Here is a 22,605-nt window from a genome sequence, read left to right as displayed (position 1 = left end):
TCCAGGGATGATACAAGCTTCCATCAGGTCACCCCCTCAGCTCCAGGGAATACGGACATGGGCTTCCCAGCGTCATGCCTGGAGAACCCCAGCCATGAGGCAGGGGTAGTAGGGTTGCAGCTGGGATTTAGACCCCACGCGACTGGGCACTGACTGAGATAGCTTCGTTGAGCACCTCAGCTCTGCCTGTGTGGATCTCCCAGTGGCTACTCATTTCAATTCCCCATCCCATCGCTTACATGTCTGTCCATGGTCTCATGCACTGCCAGACTGCGACCACCCGCAAATTGGAGGAGCATGACCTCCAACCGGATGGCATCGACTTCTCCTGTTGCCATTAAACCCACCACCCCCACCCTTCCACCTCTGTCTCTTTTTCTCCAGCACACTCTCTCTCCTTTCACGAAGCCAAATTCAATTTTCTCCTCTCTTATCAAAACCACTGAACACCTTTTGTTGGTCTAGTCTGCCCCAGTCAGTCTCCAGCCTTTATTCAGACACCTGCCTGCTTTTTCCTGTACCATGAGGAAGGGCTCAGGCCCAAAACATTGGTGATGTATCTTCCCCCTCGAGACTGGCTGAGTTCCTCCAGCGTTTCCTGAGTGTTTTTACCACCACCACAGTATCTGCAGACGTTCGTGTTTCACTTTTGACCTGCATCTCCAAGCTGGGGCTGGTGTGTGCTTTCAGGGGCCTCATACTGCTGGAGCTCACCACCGCTCCAGGCGCCTCTTTGTCACTGTTTTTGGTGAGCTCCAGCACCTAAAAAAAATTAGTACTGCACCCCTGTGCACCTTGCCCCACAGAAACCACCCCCCTTCCCCCCAAGGAAGAGGGACATATGCGTGGGACACAGTCAGCTATCCTCAGGGCCAGGTCATCCCCCCCTCCCCTCCACGGCGGCCCCGCTCACTTGGGAAAGCATCTTGGGGTGACACTCACCGTGAGCCCAGTTCCCAGAACGATCACATCATACGTCTCGTCCATTTTCCCCACTGCCAACGATGACTGAAAATGGGGGGCCGAGAGTTTCTCAGCTGCAGCGCTGTGATCTCAGGGTGGAGGTGCTAGAGTTTCTCAGCTGCAGCGCTGTGGTGGAGGTTGAAGGGGGGGGGGGGGGTGAGAGTTTCTCTGCTGTAACGCTGTGATCCTAGGGTGGAGAGAGAGAGAGAGGGTTACTCAGTTGCAACACTGATTCTGGAGAGACAGAGACGGCGTGGGAAAAGGTTATTGTGATCTTGGGGAGACGAGGGGGGAGGGGAAAGAGGGTAACTGTGATCCAAGGGAGACACAGAGAGAGGGTCACTGTGATCCCGGACAGACAGTGGAGGGGTAGAAAAAGGTTACTGTGTCCCCAGGGAGAGAGAGGGAGAGGGGGTGAGAGGGTTACCATGATCCCGGGGAGACAGGGTGGTGGGGGGGGGGGGGGGGGTGTGGAGACAGAGACAGATGGGGAGGGAAGGATTACTGTGATCCTGGAGAGACAGACAAGGGGGGGGGAAAGAGGGTTACTGTGATCCCTGCGAGACAGAGACAGACGGGGGAGAGGGTGGGGAGAGTCACTGTTGTGACCCCAGGTTGCAGTGCAGCCAGCCAAGGACGGGGGCAGGAGAGGCGAGCAAAGCCAGTCAAGAGTCCGGAGCAGGTGAAGCGCTGCAGGATACGGGGCGGCGGCAGCGACATGGCCACCGTAACCGTGCAGGAACCTCCCCTCGGATCGGCCCTTCCCTCCTCGCCAGCCTGCGATGACAAAGCCGGGCTCCAGGGCCGGAGGATAGAGAGGCAGCCGTACCCCGCCAGCGAGCCGGCTGATATTCCCCTCCCTTCCAGCAGCACGTTGGTGGGATCCGCTCGTCTTGCTGCACCAGTTCCGCGGGACGTGGCTCCGAAGGGCGTCGCTTCAGAGCAGGGCGCTGTCCTCTCCCTGCCCCCTCCCGGCCGGCTTGCGTTGCACGCAATCGGGTGCAGCTCGCAGGGACGCATTGTGTAACGCCGGGGCCGTTCCCTGGCGGAATGGGCGGGGAGATGTTCTGCTCTGCTCACGAAATTGCACTCCCCTCCCGATCAGGGCAAGAAGGTGAAGAGCCGAGCGTGTGAGCTGCAAAGTTTAACTTCTCTTCTGTCAGTTTGTTGGACGTGTCCAGGCCCTTCGGCCCACGATACTGTGCCGGCTAAATACCCCCCCCCCCCCTAATCCAAACCCTCCCTACCCCTTAATCTTTCTCCCACCCATATGTCTTTCTAAAAATCTCTTCATGCCCCTAATGTTCCAGCCTCCACCACCACCCCTGGCGAGGCATTCCAGGGCCCCACTACTCTCTGAGTAAAAAAAACACCCCTAAACTTCCCTCCCTTCACTTTGTACAGACGTCCTCCAGCTGATCCTGCTCTGGGAAACAGGCCTGGCCGTCCAGCCTATGTATGCCTCTCAGAATCTTGGAGGCCTTCATTGTCTCCTCTCATCCTTCTCAGCTCCAAAGAGGAAAGTCCCAGCTCTGCAAACCTTGCATCATGAGACTTGATTCCCAGGCAACATCCTGATCAATCTCCTCTGCCCCCCCTCTTCCACATCTTTCCTGTAATGAGGTGACCAGAACTGAACACAATCCTCCAGAGATTTGTAGAGCTGCAACATGGCCTCTTGACTCCTGAACGCAATCCCCCGACTAATGAAGTAAAAACACGATGCTGGAGAAACTCAGCAGGTACTTTATATTAGCAAAGATAAAGATACATAACCAATGTTTTGGGCTTGAGCCCTTCATCAAGGTACCCCTGACAAATGAAGCCCAGCATCCCATTGGCCTTCTTAACTATTCTGTCAACCTGCGCAGCGACTGAGGGATGTATGGATTTGATCCCCACTTTCTGAACGTTGCCTTACTAAAATTCATATACATAATACCTGCCACACTACCTTCATCAATTTTTTTTGTGACCTCCTCAAAAATCCCATTAGGCTCGTGGGGCATGACCTTCCCTTCACAAAGCCACACTGACTATCCTTAACTAGACTGCTCCAAATGCTCATAGATCCTGTCCTTAAGAATCCTCTCCAACAGTTGCATACCACTGATTTAAGCTATCCTCTCATTTCCCACAGCAACCTAGGGTATAATGCATCCGGACCCAGAGACTTATCAATCCTGATAAAAATCCAGCACTTCTTTATTAATCTTCACATCGTCCACCACACAAGCCTCACCCTGACCAAGATCCTTTTCTCTGGTGTAGACTAAAGCAAAGAATTCATTTAGGACCTTCCCCAACCTCCCTCGCCTCCAGTCCCAAGTTGCTTCCTTTAGTGGCCCCACCTCATTCCCATTATCTGTTTTTCACATATGCATAGAACACCTTGGGCTTCTCCTTAATCCTACTTGCCACAGCCTTCTTATGCCCCTCTTCGAGCTTCTCCCGGACTACCACATACTTCTTCTCATCAGTGGCGTCACTAGTGTTAGTGTCACCCACCCCCTCCCTCCCCCCACCCCCACAACTCCCTAGGACCAAGTGTAGAAGAAATAGGTGTGTGTTTCTTGTATGTCCATGAGCAGGGGGAGGGGTGGTGGCAGGTGTGGTGGTAGTGGTGGGGAGGGAGGCTCTGACCAGAGCGCATTAGAAGGTTCAAAAAGTGGAGGTGGTCACGTGATGGAGTATGGTTTCCACAGAGAGAGTTGCAAAAAAGGCAGAAAAACAAAGCTGAGAAGTAAAACATAGAAAAACTTGCAAGATAAACACAATAAGAAGAACCTGAAGATGGTTCCAAAGAAAGAAAAGACAACAATGACAAGTAAAGAAGAAGTGAAGAAATCACCTGAAAAAAGAGTCCACAACAGAAGCTCTTCCGAAGAGGATGGCCTGAGCTGCGAAGCTGGTGTGACAGAGTAGATAGAGGCGATTGGGAGATAAATTGGGAAAGTTTGTTAGAGCAGGTCACACACAAACACTTTATAACACAATTATTGCAGGGGCTTTTGCAAGTGCTCAGACTCATGATGGACTGTCATTTACAAAGGGCAACAAATATAACAACAGGCAGTAGCAGTTTGGTCTGGAAAACAGAACTTACTGTCTGGAGGGTCATGTGATCTTTGTAAGCAGAGAGCAGAAAAAGAGGCTTTGTTCTTAGAGTTGGAGGGAGTGAAAGAGGAGAGAGACACAGACATCGGTACCAGAGGAACAAGCTGGCAAGCTTTGGAAGACGGCCTGGTCAAAGGAGAGGACTGGCTGTCCGGTGTTTCCCTTGGAATAGGAGGAACAGAAAGGAGCTCTGTGGTTGTGATGATACGCTGTGATACATCACTCGGCCAACAGGTGGACTAGAGACACGGCACCCGGCCTAATGATATCTGCCCAAAGGACCCATGGTATAAACCTGAGGTCCCGACCATGTGCTCTCTCTCTCTCTCTCCCTCTCGGGATCACACTGTAAGCACATCTAGCAGCCAACTAGATAATTATGTGAGTGGAATAAAGCTGTGTTTCCCCAAACAGTATTGTGCCTGTGTTTTCTTTGCTGCAGCCTGCCACAGTGGTGACCGGAAAGAAAAAAAACTCTCTCTGAAAACCAACAAGAACCCTTCTGAGTGGTAACCATTTACCTGTTAAGTACCAAAGCCTGGTGAACTTTATTAATTTTAACTCCTGTACACAGCATAAGCATTGCCTGCAACCAATGAGATTGGACTGTGAACCAAACAACTTTGGTGAACTTACATTCGCATTACACACAAATGCGCTTAGAATTACAAGGGGGTTAAGTAAGTCAATAGAGATAAGTTTAAGTTTGATTCTATTTTCATGTTCAAAGATAATTAAAAGCAACTTTTGTTTAAGTAACCCTTTGTCGTGTTGCATAAGTTTTGGAGTCCTCTGGACTCATAACATTGGTAAGCAGGCAGCTCGGGGGTGATGTCCCACAGGGTGGACTGGAACGCTGGCTTGCGGAGCAAGAAAAAGAAATGCTAGTGCACGTGCATGGTACGCATACTAAAGAAGACACCGAAGGGAACAGACACCAACAGCAAGACACTATAATGGGAGAAGTCGCGGAGAAGACAACAATAGAACCAAGATCAACACAGCCAAAAAATGGAGCAAGAGAATGAAGATCAAGGACAAGATTAAGACAGACAAGAAAAAGTACAAGGTAAAAAACAAACACAGATGGTTGATAAGGAATATTTTGATAGTCAAATAAAGATTTTAATAAAGAAGCATTGGGAGTTTAACAAAAACAACTCTGGAAAAAAGGCTACAACTTTGTGTTACGGCATCCAGCAGTGTTGAACTGAGTTAGAACATCACAAACTGAAGAGAGACTGGGTAGGTCATGTAGTGGCATCATCGTACAATTCAAAAGCCAGGGGAGTAGGTATATTAGTTAATGAGAATTTTCCAGTTAATATAAAGAAAGTAATAACAGACCCAGCAGGTAGATACGTAATGATGATGCGCCAGATTTATTCAGAATCTTGGAACCTGTTGAACATTTATGCACCTAATGAAGATAACCAGGAATTTATGGGGGACATTTTTTTTTAAAGATAGCAGACACACAGGGACACATTTTACTAGGGGGAGACTTTAATTTTAACCTTGACCCATCAATAGATAAATCTGGGAAGACTACTACAAAAAATAAAGCAGCTTATTTTACTTTAAATTCAATGCATGACATGAAGATAATTGATTTATGGAGAAAACAACATCCAAAAGAAAGAGATTGTTCATATTAAGTAAATAGACATAAAACCTATTCTAGGATTGACATATTCTTGCTGTCGGCTCAGATTCAAGGGAGGGTTTGAAAGACCGAATATAAGGCAAGACTTTTATCAGACCACTCACCCTTGTTATTGACAATTGCTTTAGAGGATATTCTGAAGAAAACATATAGATGGAGGCTAAACCCATCTATTAAAAGGTTAAAAAGGCAAGATTTTCAAGAATACATTGAACAACAAATTAAAATATATCTCAAGACAAATGCAAATTCTGTAACAGACAAATTTATATTATGGGACGCAATGAAGGCCTTTATTCGAGGACAAATAATTAGTTACACGACTAAGATTTAAAAAGAATATGATCGGGAAATAGAACAGTTGGAAAAAAGAGATAGTAACTATAGAAAAAGATTTAATGAGAAGGGAAGATTTAGAGAAAAAGAGAATTGACAGAGGAAAAAAAATTAAAATATACATTGCAAACATACGAAATGGAGAAAAATATGAAAACAAAGCAAAAATATTAAGAATTAGGAGAGAAAACCTATAAAATATTGGCTTGGCAGCTAAAGACAGAATAAGCAACAAGAACTATCACAGCAACAAGGATAAACAGATCTCATATAAACCCATTCGAGATTAATGGAAATTTTAAAAATTTTCCGCAGCGTTCACCCTGACCAGTAATGTTACTGACCAGTCGCTGACCAGTAATGCTACTCCCAACACCCCCCCCAACTCTTCTACCTCCCATCCTATTCCAGACATCTCTCAAGGTCGCCGCGCAGGTTGATAGGATAGTTAAGAAGTTCCTACGGGACGCTGGGCTTCATTAAACGTAGGATTAAGTTCACCAGTCATGATGACATGTTACAGCTCTAAAAATCTCTGGTCAATTCAAGTCAGGTCGTTCATACTCAGTTCGCACAGTAAAGACAAGATCAAGTTTCTCCAGGACCATGGAGCTGATTTACAGAGATTATAGGTTAGAAGTTAAAATACGAAGACATAGACAGTCAGGAGGGAGTAGGTCTGGGACAGGAGGAGGTGGGACTGGGATGGGTAGGGGTGGGTCTGGGACAGGAGAGGGCAGTTCTGGGATGGGTGAGTGTGAGTGTGGGGCTGGAGGGGGTGGATCTGGGGCTGGAGGGAGTGGGTTTGTGGCAGGAGGGAGGGGTGGGCTTAGAAGTGAATGGAGTGGGTTTGGGGCTGGAGGGTAAGTGCCTGGGGCTGGAGGGAGCGGGTTTGTGTCAGGAGGGAGGGGGTGGGCTTAGGAGTGAATGGAGTGGGTTTGGGGCTGGAGGGTAAGTGTCTGGGGCTGGAGGGAGGGAGCTGGTCTGGGACTGGAGGGAGGGGCGGGTCTTGGGAAGGGGGCGGGTCTTGGGAAGGGGGCGGGTCTTGGGAAGGGGGCGGGTCTTGGGAAGGGGGCGGGTCTTGGGAAGGGGGCGGGTCTTGGGAAGGGGGCGGGTCTTGGGAAGGGGGCGGGTCTTGGGAAGGGGGCGGGTCTTGGGAAGGGGGCGGGTCTTGGGAAGGGGGCGGGTCTTGGGAAGGGGGCGGGTCTTGGGAAGGGGGCGGGTCTTGGGAAGGGGGCGGGTCTTGGGAAGGGGGCGGGTCTTGGGAAGGGGGCGGGTCTTGGGAAGGGGGCGGGTCTTGGGAAGGGGGCGGGTCTTGGGAAGGGGGCGGGTCTTGGGAAGGGGGCGGGTCTTGGGAAGGGGGCGGGAAGGGGTGGATTTGCCCATGCCTCTGTGGTGAAGCCTCGCTCCCTTCCTCCACGGTGCCCTGACGGAGAGATGAGTGAGGCAGAACACGTGAGTCCCTTCAGAAACTTCGTGGCTGGAGGGTTTGGCGGAGTGTGTCTCACCCTGGCCGGGCACCCGCTGGATACGGTCAAAGTAAGAAACTTCTGCGGCTTCACCTTTTTATCAGCCAGAAAGTCGGGAGGAGGCTTGGTCGCAACTGGAGTGGAGTGGAGTGGAGTGGAGTGGGGTGGGGTGGGGAAGGGTGTGGGACCAGAGCAGTCTGCTTGTCGCTGATGGTGAGACACTTTGCTGCGGGTCATTATCCCATTGTAAAAACCCTTTGACATTGTTAATTTGCTTCCAAAGTCGAATCCCCACCACATTATTACTCAATCCAGGTTGTTTGTTAGTCATACGTTATCCCTGCAGCCGGTTCCGTTCCCCCAACGATAAACTCCCCTTCTCCTCTCCCCTCCTTCCCCCTTCCCCATTCTCCTCTCCCCTCCCCCCTTCTCCTCTCCCCTCCTTCCCCTTCTCCTCTCCTTCCCCTTCTCCTCTCCCCTCCTTCCCCCTTCTCCTCTCCTTCCCCTTCTCCTCTCCCCTCCTTCCCCCTTCTCCTCTCCCTTCTCTCCCCTCCTTCCCCTTCTCCTCTCCTTCCCCTTCTCCTCTCCTTCCCCTTCTCCTCTCCTTCCCCTTCTCCTCTCCTTCCCCTTCTCCTCTCCTTCCCCTTCTCCTCTCCTTCCCCTTCTCCTCTCCTTCCCCCTTCTCCTCTCCCCTCCTTCCCCCTTCTCCTCTCCCTTCTCTCCCCTCCTTCCCCCTTCTCCTCTCCCCTCCTTCCCCCTTCTCCTCTCCCCTCCTTCCCCCTTCTCCTCTCCCCTCCTTCCCCCTTCTCCTCTCCCCTCCTTCCCCCTTCTCCTCTCCCCTCCTTCCCCCTTCTCCTCTCCCCTCCTTCCCCCTTCTCCTCTCCCCTCCTTCCCCCTTCTCCTCTCCCCTCCTTCCCCCTTCTCCTCTCCCCTCCTTCCCCCTTCTCCTCTCCCCTCCTTCCCCCTTCTCCTCTCCCCTCCTTCCCCCTTCTCCTCTCCCCTCCTTCCCCCTTCTCCTCTCCCCTCCTTCCCCCTTCTCCTCTCCCCTCCTTCCCCCTTCTCCTCTCCCCTCCTTCCCCCTTCTCCTCTCCCCTCCTTCCCCCTTCTCCTCTCCCCTCCTTCCCCCTTCTCCTCTTCCCTCCTTCCCCCTTCTCCTCTCCCCTCCTTCCCCCTTCTCCTCTCCCCTCCTTCCCCCTTCTCCTCTCCCCTCCTTCCCCCTTCTCCTCTCCCCTCCTTCCCCCTTCTCCTCTCCCCTCCTTCCCCCTTCTCCTCTCCCCTCCTTCCCCCTTCTCCTCTCCCCTCCTTCCCCCTTCTCCTCTCCCCTCCTTCCCCCTTCTCCTCTCCCCTCCTTCCCCCTTCTCCTCTCCCCTCCTTCCCCCTTCTCCTCTCCCCTCCTTCCCCCTTCTCCTCTCCCCTCCCCCCCACCCTTTGTTTGCGAACACAAGTTTGTCATTCAGATTGGGTTTAAAATCCAGGTCAGCTCTCGGGTGGTTGGTTGTGGGCCAACGTTGGTGAGCCGGCCAGACCCAGAGCTGAGATGGGTTTGACTACCCTTTCCCAGTCTCCTAGCGACAGCTCCTCTCTCAGCCGACGTGACCAAACTTCAAACACCATTTCCGGGGGACGGGGACACCGTTCCGTGCTGAGTGCGTGGGGAAGGTTCCATGATCCCCACGGCCTGCTCCATTTCCGTGGGAATCTCACCGCGGTTCCACCCCTCGATCCTGGTCTCGGATCACTCCGAATCACAATTTATTTTCACGAACAAGTCACAAAATTTGTTGTCTTGTGGCAGCGTCACAGGATCAAACATTTCTAAAAACCACATTTCAAAAATAATTAGACAATGCAAGAAAATAGGAGAAATTAAGGGCAGTGTCTGTGATTCATTGATCGTTCAGGAATCTGGTGGTGATGGACAGAGAGTCAACGTGGATAGGCTTTTTAAATTAAGAGTGGGGGATATTCAAACCAGAGGCCATGGTTTGAGATTGCAGGGGGAAAATTTCTTCACGCAAAGGGTGGTTGGGATGTGGAATAAACTTCCAGCAGAGGTGGTTGAAGCAAGGACTTTATTTACATTTAAGGAAAGACTGGATAATTACATGGAGGGGAGAGGATTGGAGGGGTATGGACCAGGTGCTGGTCAGTGGGACTAGGAGGGTGAGGATTTGTTCCGACATGGACTAGTAGGGCCAAACTGGCCTGTTCTGTGCTGTATATGGTGATAAGCCGTCCTTGTGCTGCTGAGTGCTGGTCTTCAGCCTCCTGTGCCTTTCCCTGATGGTAGCAGAATGAAGAGGGCATGGCCTGGGTGGTGGTGGGGGTCTTTGAGGATAGAGGCTGCTTTTCTAAGATGCCGCCTCACGTCGATGTCCTCGATGGAGTGAAGTCTGGTGCCCGAGTTCACAAGCCTCTGGGGTTTATTCTTGTCCTGTGAGTTGGTGCCTCCATATCAGGCAGTGATGCAACCGGCCAGAATGCTCTCCACTGTACACCTGCAGAAGTTTATAAGAATCTTCAGCAGCAGTGTACCGAATCTCCTCCATCTCCTCACAATGTCTAGCCACTGTCAAACCTTCTTTGTCATTGGATCAATGTGGAGACTCCAGGACAGACCCTCGGAGATGTTGACACCCAGGAATTTGAAATTCTTGACCCTCTCCTCTACTGAGGCCTCGATGAGGACTGGGTCGTTTTCCCCTGACTTCAGGCCTGAGGTCCATAATCATCTCCTTGGTTTTGCAAACATTGAGTGCAAGGTTGTTGTCGTTACACCGCTCAACGAGCTGATCTGTCTCCCTCCTGTATGTTTCTTCATTGCCATTTGTGATTCTGCCGATGACTGTGGTGTCATCGAAAAACTAGAGGCCACACAGTCGTGGATCTATAACGAGTAGAGTAGTGGGCTAAGCATGCATCCTTGGAGTGTGCGTGTTGATGATCAGTGAGGAGAAAACGTTGTTTCCAATTTACAATGACTGTGGTCTCCAATGAGAAAGTCAAGGATCCAGTTGCAGACAGGGGAAGGGGGTGCAGAGGCCCAGGAGCTTGTGGACCATTGCTGAGGAAATAATGATATAAAAGACTGAGCTGTAATCGAAGAAGAGTAGCCGTACATATGAATTACCGTGGTCTGGGTGATCCAGAGCTGAGTGGAGGCCAGTGAGATAGCATCTGCCATGGAGCACTAGGGTGAAGAATGTCCGGCCCCCTGTCCAGAGACGTCTCCCCGGATTTTGGACAGGTGGATGTTGTGGTGGGCCGTGGGAAATATTCATCTACCCTCTATGACTGGACAAAGCAGTGTTTCTCCACACTACGGTGTGCACACTTACATCAAATATTTCTCATAATTCAACACTTCCCTCACATTCGTACATTATAATACTAGATAATTATGTCCAGATCCAGTCACACGCCACATAATGTTCATTTGGGCAATGTCTGACCACAAATAGGTCCAAGGTTATATCAAGTACAGAAATCTCGATGGGAGAATGGGACATGGCAGATGCAAAGCTTCCTGCATGCAATACGTGGATCTCATCACTGGTGTCGGACCGCACCAGGTGACATCATCAGAGGGGGGTGACTCGAAATTACTGTCTATAAAATTTTGGATCAACAGAAATTTATTTTTTTATAAAAAATATCCCTGCAGTTCATTATAACAACAAAAACATTTTTCATAACCCCAGCTTACATGTAGCAATATACTGTACCAATGAGGCTCTGGTCCCCTACAGTCCCCACCTTCACTCCTTCTGACCTCTGCACTCCTCCCTCTCTCCCATCCCCTCTGATTCCCTAAAGCCCCCTCTCTCCCATTCCCCTGATTCCCTCCCTTTCTCACCCCTCTTTCCCACTCCCCTGGTCCCCTCCCTCTCTTGACCCATTCTCCCACACCCCTGGTCCCCTCCTCACCCATACCCCTGGTCTCCTCCCTCTCTCCCACCCCCTCTCATCGCCTATGTCCAACCCTCTCTCCTACCCCCTGGTCCCCTACACCTATCCTTTCTCCCACTCCCTCTCATCCCCTATGCCCACCTCACTCATCCCTCATAGCCCCCTCACTTACCCTGCTCTTGCATCCCCTCTAGTGCCCAACACCACCCCCCTATCACCATTCCCTCTGACCCCTCCCCATATCTACGCCCCTCCAGCCCCAACACCCTGTAGCAGTGGGAACTGTCAGTGGGTTTCAGTTCAGGGATAGGTGCCTGTGATCCTGTCCCCTCCTTCTCTCTCTCCGTAGGTGTGCCTGCAGACACAGCCCCGACCTCCCCAGGGCCACAGTCCCCTCTACAATGGAGCCATCGACTGTTTTAGAAAAACTGTGGCCAAAGAGGTAAGGGTCCATATCCCTCCCCCATCCCCACTCACTCCAACCTTCCCTGTGTAAAACCATGGCTAGAGGGGTCAGGGTCCAGATCCTCCACTCACTCATTCCAACCTTCCCTGGGTAAAACCATGGCCAGAGGGGTAAAAGTCCATATGCCCTCCACCCCCACTCACTCCAACCTTCCCCAGGTAAAACCGTGGCTAGAGGGGTCAGGGTCCAGACACCCCACTCACTCCTTCCAACTTTCCCCAGGTAATCCCCCTACCTGTCCAGCCCCTTGTCTACCCCTCCACTCTCAAGGAGGGGGCCTATGGAAGAGGACAATCCCCAACCAGATTGTGGGGGTGAGGATCTGTACCCCACCCTCATCACCAGCATACCTCATCTTAATTCTGAAGGGCTGAATGGCCTCCTGTCTCCATCTGGAAGGTTCGTATGTTGCTGCTTTCATCATCTTCCCCCTCTCCCCCACCATCTCTCACCCTCTCTGCCTCCCCTCCCCATTCCTCCCCCTTCCCTGTACTCACCTCCCCTCCTCCTGCCTCAGGGCGTGCAGGGACTGTACAAGGGAATGGCTGCCCCCATCCTGGCCATCACCCCCATCACAGCTATTGTCTTCTTCGGATTCGGCCTGGGGAAGAAGCTACAGCAGAAATACCCCGACCAGCCACTGACGTGAGATTAAGGGCTGGGCTGGAGGGGGTGATGGGGTGTCCAGGGAGGGCTGATGGGGGCGGGGTAATGGGGGAGAGGGGGTGAGGATAATGGGGGAGGGTATGATGGGGAAGAGGTATCAGGGAAGGGCATGACAGGGAGGGCATGATAGGGGCAGAGGGTGCGATGGGCAGAGGGTGCGATGGGCAGAGGGTGCGATGGGGAGAGGGTGTGACAGAGGGGATGACGGCAAGGGGGTGTTGAGGGAGAGGGGGAGACAAGGAAGAGGAGTGACAGGAAGGGGGGTGACAGGGGAGGGGGTGTTGAGGGAGAGACTGTGACAGGGAGAGGGTGTGACAGGGAGGGGGTGATGGGAAGGGGGTAATGGGGAGGGGTGGGGTACACCATTCACTCCCAGTCTGTGCCATAGGCGAGGACAGGTGTTCTGTGCCGGAATGCTTGCCGGTGTCTTCGGCTCCGCCGTCCTCACACCCGTGGAGAGGATCAAGTGCCTGCTCCAGGTGGGGATGTCTCCACTGGGTCTCCACCGTCCCCACCAGAGGTTTGGGGGCAGGGGGTGTGCAGGGGCAGGTGAGGGGGGATGATTGGGGGGGTGGGTGGGGGTTGATTGGGGGGCGGATGGGGGTTGATTGGGGGAGGCGGATGGGGGTTGATTGGGTGGCGGGTGGGGGTTGGGCAGATGGTGGGGACAGGAAAGGGGGTGGGGAGAGAGGGGTGAGCAGGGGGGAGGTTGAAGTGGACAGACTTTGGTGAACTCTAGGAAAGAAATATGATAGAAAGAGTGCAGAGAAGATTTACTAGGATGATGCCCAAACTTCAGGAACTTAGTTACAGGGAAAGGTTAAACAGGTTCGAACTTTATTCCCTGGAGCGTAGAAGAACGAGGGGAGATTTGATTGTGGCATTTAAAATTATGAGGGGAACAGATAGAGTAAACGTAGGTCAGCTTTTTCCACTGAGGGTTGGTGAAGACAAGGGTTAAGGGTGAAAAGGGGAAAGTTTGTCAGAAAGCGTGGGAGTGTGGAACGAGCTGAGGTGGTGAATGCAGGCTCCGCTGATGTGATGGAACCTGGTGGACACATCATCAGGACCCCCGGGGCGGCTCGGCCCGCCGTCTCCCCGGACTCCCTCTGCGCCAGTGCTCAGTGACGGGAAACCCTGCTCTGATTTCAGGTCCAGACAGGCTCACGGCAGAACTACATGGGCCCCTGGGACTGCGTCAGGAAGCTATACCATGAGGCCGGAGTTCCAGGCATCTACAAGGGGACCTTCCTCACCCTGTTGAGGGGTGAGTAAGAGGGGCAGGTCCGATCCCACATTGTCCCCGAGAGGGCCCACAGTAACAGCAATGAGATGAACCACAGCCTGAGGATGTTCAGCCCATTGTGGCATGTTGTCCCTCGACAGGAACAACTCTCCTGCCTGCACCCCTCCCTCCATGTTCTTGTTGCTCCTCACTCATGTTTGCTCCCTCTCCTCTGCAGGAGGGGTTGGTCTCTGCCCCCACCCTTCTCTCTATGCCAAGCCTTGCCCCTGATCTGTGGACCGCAAACCCCCTCTGTCTCCTCCACCTCAACTGGTCCCAGAGCCCCCCTCTGTCTCTGAGCCTCCCTCCATCCCCAATTGACCCTCTTTCCATCCTGGACACTCCTCCTGTCCCCAGTCCCCTCCATTCTTGATGTCTCCAAACTCCCATCTCTGTGCCCCTCTGGTTCTAGAACCCCCACTTCACCTCCCCTTCTTCCCCGATATTCCCTGGGGCGGGTGAGGGAGCACCAGGGCGGGTGAGTGCCACGGCAGGTGGGGGAGCTCCATGCTGGGGGAGGTTGAGAAGCCCTAGGAGATGGAGGGAGGGGAGGGGAGTGTTTACCTGCCTCACGTACTGCTATTTCCCTCCCCAGATGTCCCAGCGACCGGCGTCTACTTCCTGACTTATGAGTGGCTGAAGGACGTGCTGACTCTTCAGGGTCAAAGGTCAGTGACACTATTACCCCCCCCACCCCCACCCCAAGAGTCCTGAGCACAGGAGTGGGCATTGGGCAGAGGTTTTGGCAGCTCAGAGCAGATCGTCCAGGGAAAGGCATCACCTACCATGGGATTTGAGTCCCACGGGGAGAGGCAAAGAGGGGAGCAGGTGAAGGCTAGGTTGAATCCAGGCACCGGATATTACAAGGGTCAGGAAGCAGGCTCTTCAGCCCATCTCGTCCATGATAGCCGCACTGGCAGTCAAGGCTGGTTCCATTTCCCTGGCTCTGGTTTCCCTCCCTTCCCATCGTCGTGTCTCCACACTGCGATTTGATCTGTAACTACAGTGTCTCTGGCAGCTCGTTCCACTGTGGACCACCCTGGTCCCTCCCCCATCTGTCCCATAACATAGGATCATCCAGCCCATTGAGTCTGCCCTATCATTCAATTATGAACTGATCCATTTCCCCATTCAGCCCCACTGACCAACCCTCTCCCCATATCCTTTGATGCCCTGGCTAATCAAGAACCTATCAATCTCTGCCTTAAATATACCCAATGACCTGGACTCTACACCCACCTGTGGCAACAAATTCCACAGATTCCCTAGCCTCTAGTTGAAGAAATTCTTCCGTTTCTCTGTTCTAAGTGGACACCTTTCAATCCTGAAGTTGTGCCCTCTTGTCCTCCACTCTCCCACTGTGGGGAACAACCTTTCAACACCTCCTCTCTCCAAACCTTTCAATGTTCAAAATGGTTCAATGAGATTCTCCCCTCATTCTCCAAAGTCCTCTGTCCCCTGTGAATTAGACCATGAGCATTCACTCTATCCATGACCCTCATGTTATAAATCTCCAAGGTTCCCCCTCAGCCTCTCCCCCTCAGAGAACAGCCATCCAACCTCTCCTGATGGTTCAACCCTCCCGTCCTGGCAACATTCCAGCGAATCTCCTCTGCACCCCTCCTGCATGTGATGTCCTATCTCTGGCTGGGTGACCGGAATGGTGCACCATCTCCACATGTGGATTCACCAGTGCCGTGGTCCGCTGTGTCATTGTTTGTAATCAAGACCCAGCCGGTGAAGGCCAGCATGTTAAACACCTTCTTAAACACTCCCCGTACATCTGAGGGACCACTTCCAGGGAACACTGTATCTCTCCCCATGCAGTATCTCTGCTCCACCACACTCCCCAGGGCCCCACCATTCATTGGGCAAGTCGCATCCTGGTTTGGAAACATCACACTTGTGCAGTTCCATTCACCGCTCCTTGGCCCATCTTCCCAATTTGTCCTTCCTCTCTGTCCTCGTCAACGGCAGTGAGAGGTTTGGACACAGTAGCTGGGTGGTGGGACAGGGAGACTGGTTCCATGGGTGGCAAGGGCAGGGAATCTGCAAGAGAAATAAGGAGAATGTTTTGTCAGGATCCAACACTTCCTCCAGAGGGGAATTTGGAAGAGCGAGAAGGGTGAAAGGAGGGAACGGAGAGACACAAGAGGGAGGATTGGGATGGGGGGGAATGGAGGGGGGAAAGGAGAGATGGGTAGAGGCAGGAAGGGAGGGGGAAGAGGCAGGGAGGGAGATGGGGAAAGAGGAGGGAGGGGGAGAGCCAGAAGGGAGAGGAAGTAGGGGAGAGAATAGAGGGCCCGAGAGGACGGAGGAACTGAAGATGATTCACTGGGCAGCAAATAGTAGGCAGGCGACTGTTTGACATGTGCCCGCAGGCAGCAGGACCTCAGCACGCCCAGGATCCTATTCGCTGGGGGAATGGCTGGCATTTTCAACTGGATAGTGGCCATTCCTGCAGATGTACTGAAATCTCGCTTCCAGACAGGTCAGTGTGTGGTGGGAGGCAATGGGAAGGGGCTGCTTGCTGTCTCTGTAACCTCCTCCTTTCCCCTACACCCCTCCCTGTTTCTGTAACCCCCTCCGGTCCCTACACCCCTCCCTGTCTCTGTGACCCCTCAGGTCCCCTACACCCCTCCCTGTCTCTGTGTCTCCCTCGGGTCCCCTTACACCCCTCCCTGTCTCTGTGTCTCCCTCGGGTCCCCTTACACCCCTCCCTGTCTCTGTATCCCCCTTGGGTCCCCTACACCCCTCCCTGTCTCTGTAACTCCCTCTGGTCCTCTACACCCCTCCCTGTTTCTGTAACTCCCTCTGGTCCCTAAAACCATCCCTATCTCAGTTTGGGTGTCTGGGTGGGTGTGTGTGGGATCTGTCCCCCAGTGAGGGTCAGTGTGTGTGGGACCCCTTCCCTGGTGTAGGTCAGTGTGGGACCCATCCTCCAGTGACGATTCACCTGTGTTCCCAGTCCTGTGCACGTCCTGTTGTTGACATATCTGATCCCTTCACCGCAGCTCCTGACAAGAAGTATCCACAAGGATTTCGGGATGTTCTGCGTGACCTGGTCCGAGAGGAGGGAGTCACCTCCCTGTACAAGGGATTCAGTGCTGTCATGTTACGGGCATTTCCAGCCAACGCAGTGAGTTTCCAACACCGCCTGCAGTCCCACTCCTTTGAACAGAATTCAGTTGTTTCTTGTCGGAGATGTGTGCTATCCAGGCAGGTCAGCCCATCCAGCAGATCGTGCAGTCATCTATGAGGAAAGGTGTCAGGTGCCTTTTTCACCACCAACCCAACCTGGAGATTAACCTTTCGGGTCTCCTGCATGAGGGCTCCCAAGTCCCCCTGCACCTCCGAATTTTTCCCATCCAGAGAATCGTCTGCCCTTTTCCTTCAGCATTGGGAAAAGAAATGGCAAGTGAAAGATATTCTACTGGTCTATCCAAGCCCCTTTCAGTTTCCTCCTTGCTTCCTACCTCAGCGTCCTCTGCAAACTTAACTACAAAACCAGTTATTCCGCCATCCAAATTGCCAAAAGAAGTGGCCCCCACCCTGACCCGAGCAGAACACCACTGGTCATTGGTAGCCGAACAGAAAAGGATCCCGTTAACCCACTCTCTGCTTCCAGCTGATCAGACAATGCTGTACCCAAGCGAGGATCCTTCTTGTGTCTCCGCGGGTCTCAGCTGGTGAAGAGCTTCATGTGCGGCACCTTGTTGAAGGCCTTTTGAAAGTCCAGATGCATCTCCTTTGTCCAGCCTGCTGTGGCTTCCTCAAAAAATGTACCGTGGGTTTGTCAGGCTGGATTTTCTCCTTGAGGAAACCACACTGACTGTCCTGTCATGCATCTCCAGGTACTCCTTGACAATAGATTCCATCAACTTCCCAACCACCAATGTCAGGCCCACAGGTTCTACCACTTCCTTTCTGCTGCCTCCCTCTTTTTAAATAACGGAGTGACCTTTGCAAGTTTCCTGTCCTCTGGAATCAGGATCTACTGATTCTAGGAAGATCATTACTAAAGCCTCTACAACCTTGAAAGCAATTTCTTTCAGAACCTGAGGGGGCATTCCATCTGACCCAGGAAACTTATCTACCCTGAGACCATTCACTTTCCTTCTCTCTGGTGATGGTGACTGCATTCCCCTCTCTTCCCCGACACCCATGAAAGTCGTATCCACCCATGTCTGATGCAAAATACTCATTCTCTCTACCATCTCAGTCTTCAGTGTCATTTTCTATCAGTCCAACTTTTTTTAAAAATAGCTTTTTGATATTATTTGCCAGCTTCTGTTCAAAGTTAATCTTTTCCTTCTTTGTTACCTTCTGCAAGTTTTAGAAAGCTTCCCAGTGCTCTACCTTCCACTAATTTTTGCTTGTCTTGCCCTCTCTTTTGCTTTGACTTCCCACCAGCCACAGTTCATGTCATTTTTCCATTTGAATATTCCTTTGGAATACACTCGTCCTGCACCCTCCTTACTTCTCGCAGATGCTCCAGTTGGTGTGCCTTTCCCATCGCCTTTGGGCAGTTCCTCTCGTCTCTTTTACTCCACTGGTACACTGACATGTGTGATTTTAGTTTCTCCCCCTTGAATTCTTGACGGTCACTGCTTCTGAAGGGTTCCCTTACCCTCAGCTCCCTTATCAACTGGTTCATTTACACAGTGCCCAATCCAGAATGGCCATCTGATAAATTCCTTCTCGTAGGATCCAGCACCAACCTGGTTTTTCCCACTCAATTTCATGATGAAATCCCCCATGATGACGTACCATTGGCCTTTTTGCATGCCCTCTGAAGTTTGCCGCCACATCCTAGCTACTCTTTGGAGGCCAGTTGACGATTCCCATCACAGTCTTTTTACTCTGTTACTTAATATACAGGGATTCTTTATCTTCTGATCCAATGACTCCTAACCGCAAAGATTTAATTCCACTTTTAACCAGCAGAACCACTCGCGCCCCTCTGCCTCCCTTCCTGTCCTTCTGATACACTGTGTATCCACGGATATTTAGTTCCTGGCAGTGATCTTCTTTCAGCCAAGAGTTTGCATTTTCTCCCCCTGTCTGTGTGGGTTTTCCCCTGGTGCTCCAGTTTCCACCCACCCTTTGAAACCTACTGGGGGTTAATTGGGTGTAATTTGGTGGCACGGACTCTTGGGTCGAAAGGGCCCATTATTGTGCTGTGTGTCTATATTTAAACATTTATACTGTAGGCATTTAAATACAAGACCCTCAGTTTCAATGTACTTTCCAAATATCCCCAACTTAACTCCTTCATCTTACACTTCCAATTTTCGACTGCCGATCCTTCCTCATAATCTCGCGACACTCTGTATCCTCTGCCCTCTCGTTCTGTGTACACCCCTTGCCAAACTAGTGTAAACCCTCCCCAACAGCTCGAGCAAACTCGCTCACCAGAAATGTTAGTCCCCTTCCCGTTCAGGTGCAGGTACAGGTCAGACCTTCCCCAGAAGAGGTCTCAATGCTCCACGAATCTGAACCCCTGCCCCATGCCACCAACTCTTCAGCCACACATTCATCTGCCACCACTTCCTGTTCCTACCCTCACTGGCGTATGGCACAGGCAGCAATCCCAAGATCACCACCCTTGAAATAAAACACGACCGTGGTGTGGGGGGGGTTTGAATGACAAACGGCACGGCACCAGAGAAACTCAGCAGGTAAAACCCCACACTTCATGCAGCAAAGGTAAAGATGCAGAACCAACGTTTCAAGCTTGAGCCCAAGGGACGAGGCGCCCAAACAGAATGGTGGGAGGGGGAGGGGCAGGGGGAAGGAGTGTGGTCCCAAAGGCACGAGGTAATAGGTGGACAAGGGAGAGCAAACCAGCAAACGGGGGAGAACGATGGCTCTATGGAGAGGGAATGGGGTGGAGAGCTGGAGGAAAGGAGTTGGAAGGACAGGGGAGGGAGGGTGGGAGTGGGCTGGCAGGAATCGGAGAAGTCGATGTTGATGCCGTCCGGTGAGAGAGGGCCCAGACGGGAGGTCAGGTATTGCTCCTCCAGTTTACAGGTGGTCTTGGTGGGACAGTGCACGAGGCTGTTGACAGATATTCCCGCTTCAGGATCTCATCCCATTTCCAATCCATATCATTGGTACCAACTTTGACCATGACAAGTGGATGCTCACCCTCCCAATCCAAGACATCCCTGACTCTGGCACCCGGGGGTCTCTCTCAATCACAGAAACTCCTGCTTGTTCCCCTTTCAAATCTCCAATCATTTTTGATCACTTCCCCGCCCTTCCTTCTGAGGCAAAGGGCCAGACTCTGTGCCAGATTTGACCACGATGCTTATCCCTGGTAGAATATCCCACCAACAGTACACATTGTTAAGGGGAACAGCCACAGGGGTGCACTGCGCTGACTGCCTATTCCCCTTCCCTCTCCTAACAGTCACCAAGATACCTGCCTCTTAGGTGTGACTGTCTCCTTACAGCTTCTGTCCATCACCTCCCAAATGATGCGGACTTCAGATGGCTCCAGCTCCAAGACTCTGGAAGGAGCTGTAGCTGGATGCACCTCCTGCAGGTGTAGTCGTCAGGGACAATTGTGCTGTCCCAGATTTCCCACATCCTGCAGTCGGAGCACATCACTGCCCTGGCTGCCGTCTCCACCATCAACTGGGATACGATAAAAAGATACGACCTAACCTGTTTCACCTTTTCCGCCTCTGCTTGCCGAAGCCTCTCAAGACAAAACTGGACTCCTGCACTGCTCACAAGCATAGCCAGTCTGACAGCAGCCGCCCGCTACACTTGTGCCTCTTCCATTGACGTCGGCTCCCTGCAGCCAGAGTCTGAATGAACCGTGCACCAGCTCTCCGTGGTCTCAGACCCTGCCAGACTGAGATCGCCCACAAATTGGAGCAGCAACACTTCATCTTCTGTCTGACCCCTTCCACCAGACGGCATTGACAGTGACTTCTCCAGTTTCCATTAAACTGCCCAACCCCAACCATCTTCATCCCCCAGCTCTGTCTCTCTCTCCCACATTCTTCTTTCACAGAGCCAAAATCAATTCTCTCTCCCTTACATCCAGTGAACACCTTTTGTTTGTCTGGACCCCTCCCCCTCCCATTCTCCTCCTTTTCTTTCCCCAGTCTTTAATTCAGATGCCTGGCTGCTATTTTGTGTACCGTGAGGAATGGCTCAGGTTCAAAACGTCAGTGATGTATCTTTACCCCCTGTGGAAGCTGCAAGACCGGCTGAGTTCCTCCAGCGTTTTCCTTGGGTTTTTAACCACAATTTCAGCATATGCAGACTTTCCTGTTTCACTGTTTAACACTGGACAGCGAAATGTTTGTGAAGGACTTCCAGGTGGTTCAGCACCTGGTGTCAGGGGAGATGGGTGGGTGGGTGACTGGTCTGTGGGTAGTGGAAAGTGTGAGACCCTCGGGATATGGTATTTGACCTCCACCCCTCCATCCACAGGCCTGTTTCCTGGGTTATGAGGTGACCATGCGGTTGTTGGACTGGTGGTGTCCCAGAGGCTAAGCAGAGAGACACCGGGCTAGTTCCCAGCCGGCGGCACAGGAAGGGAACCTGGGACCACCTCACCTCGCAGATTGGGCCAAGCTCAGAGACAACATGGAAAAGTTCTCTCCCTCCCCACCCCACAATGCGGAGCTCCCTCCTCACCGCCCCTCCCACAGCACGGAGCTCCCTCCTCACCGCCCCTCCCACAGCACGGAGCTCCCTCCTCACCGCCCCTCCCACAGCACGGAGCTCCCTCCTCACCGCCCCCCACAGCACGGAGCTTCCTCCTCACCACCCCTCCCACAGGGAGCTCCCTCCCCACTGCCCCTCCCTCAGCATGGAGCTCCCTCCTCACCACCCCACACCCCTTACTAGCTGGGGCCGGCGTGCAAGACATTGTGCCAAGGAGGTGGGAAGGCAGGAGACGAGGATTTATCACACGCTGGTGTGGACACTGAGTCACTGGACCTGCCAATAAACCTGTTACCCGCATGCCTTCGACTCATTGAATTCCACTGAACACCAGCAACACCTCTCATCCCAACACGGTGCCATCACGGGTGTGGGAGGCACTCCTCCCATTAGTCGGAGCTGTCTCTCCAAACATCTGACATTTCAATGGGATTGGCTCGAGGGCTAGTCATCTCCTGAATCCTTGAGCAGAATAACAGATCCCCGGCTGCAGGTGACAGAATTCAGGGGGAATACACAGGAACACCACTGGATCCGGAGGAAGGCATTGAGACTCCACATGGAAGGGTTCAGGTCCAAGTAGACTTCTGGCTTCTCCTCCATCTAACATTATCACTCAGTACACCCCTCCCTGTCTCTGTAAACCCTCTGGTCCCCTACACTCCTCCCTGTCTCTGTAAGCCCCTCCAGTTCCCTACACCCCTCCTTGTCTCTGTAACCCCCTCCGTTCCCTACACCATTCCGTCTCTGTAACCACCTCTGGTACTCTACACCCCTCGTTCTCTGTAACCTCCTTCTGGTCCCCAACATCCTCCCTGGCTCTATCAACCCCTCTGGTCCCCTACACTCCTCCCTATCTCTGTAAGCCCCTCCAGTTCCCTACACTCCTTCTTGTCTCTGTAACCCTCTCCGTTCCCTATACCATTCCATCTCTGTATCCCTCTCTGGTCCCCTATACCCCTTCCTGTTACTGTAACCCTTCTGATCCCCTACATCCTCCCTATCTCTGTCAACCCCTCTGGTCCCCTACACTCTTCTT

At 52.5% G+C, this 22,605-nt stretch overlaps 2 protein-coding genes across 3 annotated transcripts in view; one reads left to right on the top strand and one right to left on the bottom strand.

Moving 5' to 3' along the window:
- Positions 1-1,968, bottom strand: part of LOC138759204 (rab GDP dissociation inhibitor alpha-like) — a 57,298-nt gene extending 55,330 nt beyond the window's left edge. The window contains exons 1-2 of the mRNA XM_069929267.1: positions 1,793-1,968; positions 943-1,150 (exon numbers count right to left, since the gene is read on the bottom strand). Of these exons, the coding sequence (XP_069785368.1) occupies positions 943-987 (45 nt within the window). The 5' untranslated portion in view covers positions 988-1,150; positions 1,793-1,968. The remainder of the gene's footprint in view (positions 1-942; positions 1,151-1,792) is intronic.
- A 5,467-nt stretch (positions 1,969-7,435) lies between these two features.
- LOC138759205 (mitochondrial carnitine/acylcarnitine carrier protein-like) lies at positions 7,436-21,866 on the top strand. Of its 2 annotated transcripts, XM_069929269.1 has the most exons (9): positions 7,436-7,621; positions 11,810-11,902; positions 12,444-12,571; positions 12,981-13,071; positions 13,745-13,859; positions 14,473-14,545; positions 16,259-16,368; positions 16,892-17,016; positions 21,330-21,866. In XM_069929269.1, the coding sequence occupies exons 1-9, from the start codon at positions 7,520-7,522 to the stop codon at positions 21,390-21,392; spliced, it is 900 nt and encodes a 299-aa protein (XP_069785370.1). In that variant the 5' UTR covers positions 7,436-7,519; the 3' UTR covers positions 21,393-21,866. The 2 variants fall into 2 exon arrangements, with proteins under 2 accessions (XP_069785370.1, XP_069785371.1); XM_069929270.1 differs by lacking the exon at positions 11,810-11,902.
- The last annotated feature ends 739 nt before the right edge of the window (positions 21,867-22,605 follow it).

Source organism: Narcine bancroftii, chromosome 3, assembly GCF_036971445.1.
Source record: "Narcine bancroftii isolate sNarBan1 chromosome 3, sNarBan1.hap1, whole genome shotgun sequence".
Classification (NCBI taxonomy): Eukaryota; Metazoa; Chordata; class Chondrichthyes; order Torpediniformes; family Narcinidae; genus Narcine; species Narcine bancroftii.
The sequence above is the reverse complement of the archived record's forward strand: the minus strand, read 5'-3'. Positions and strand labels throughout refer to the sequence as shown.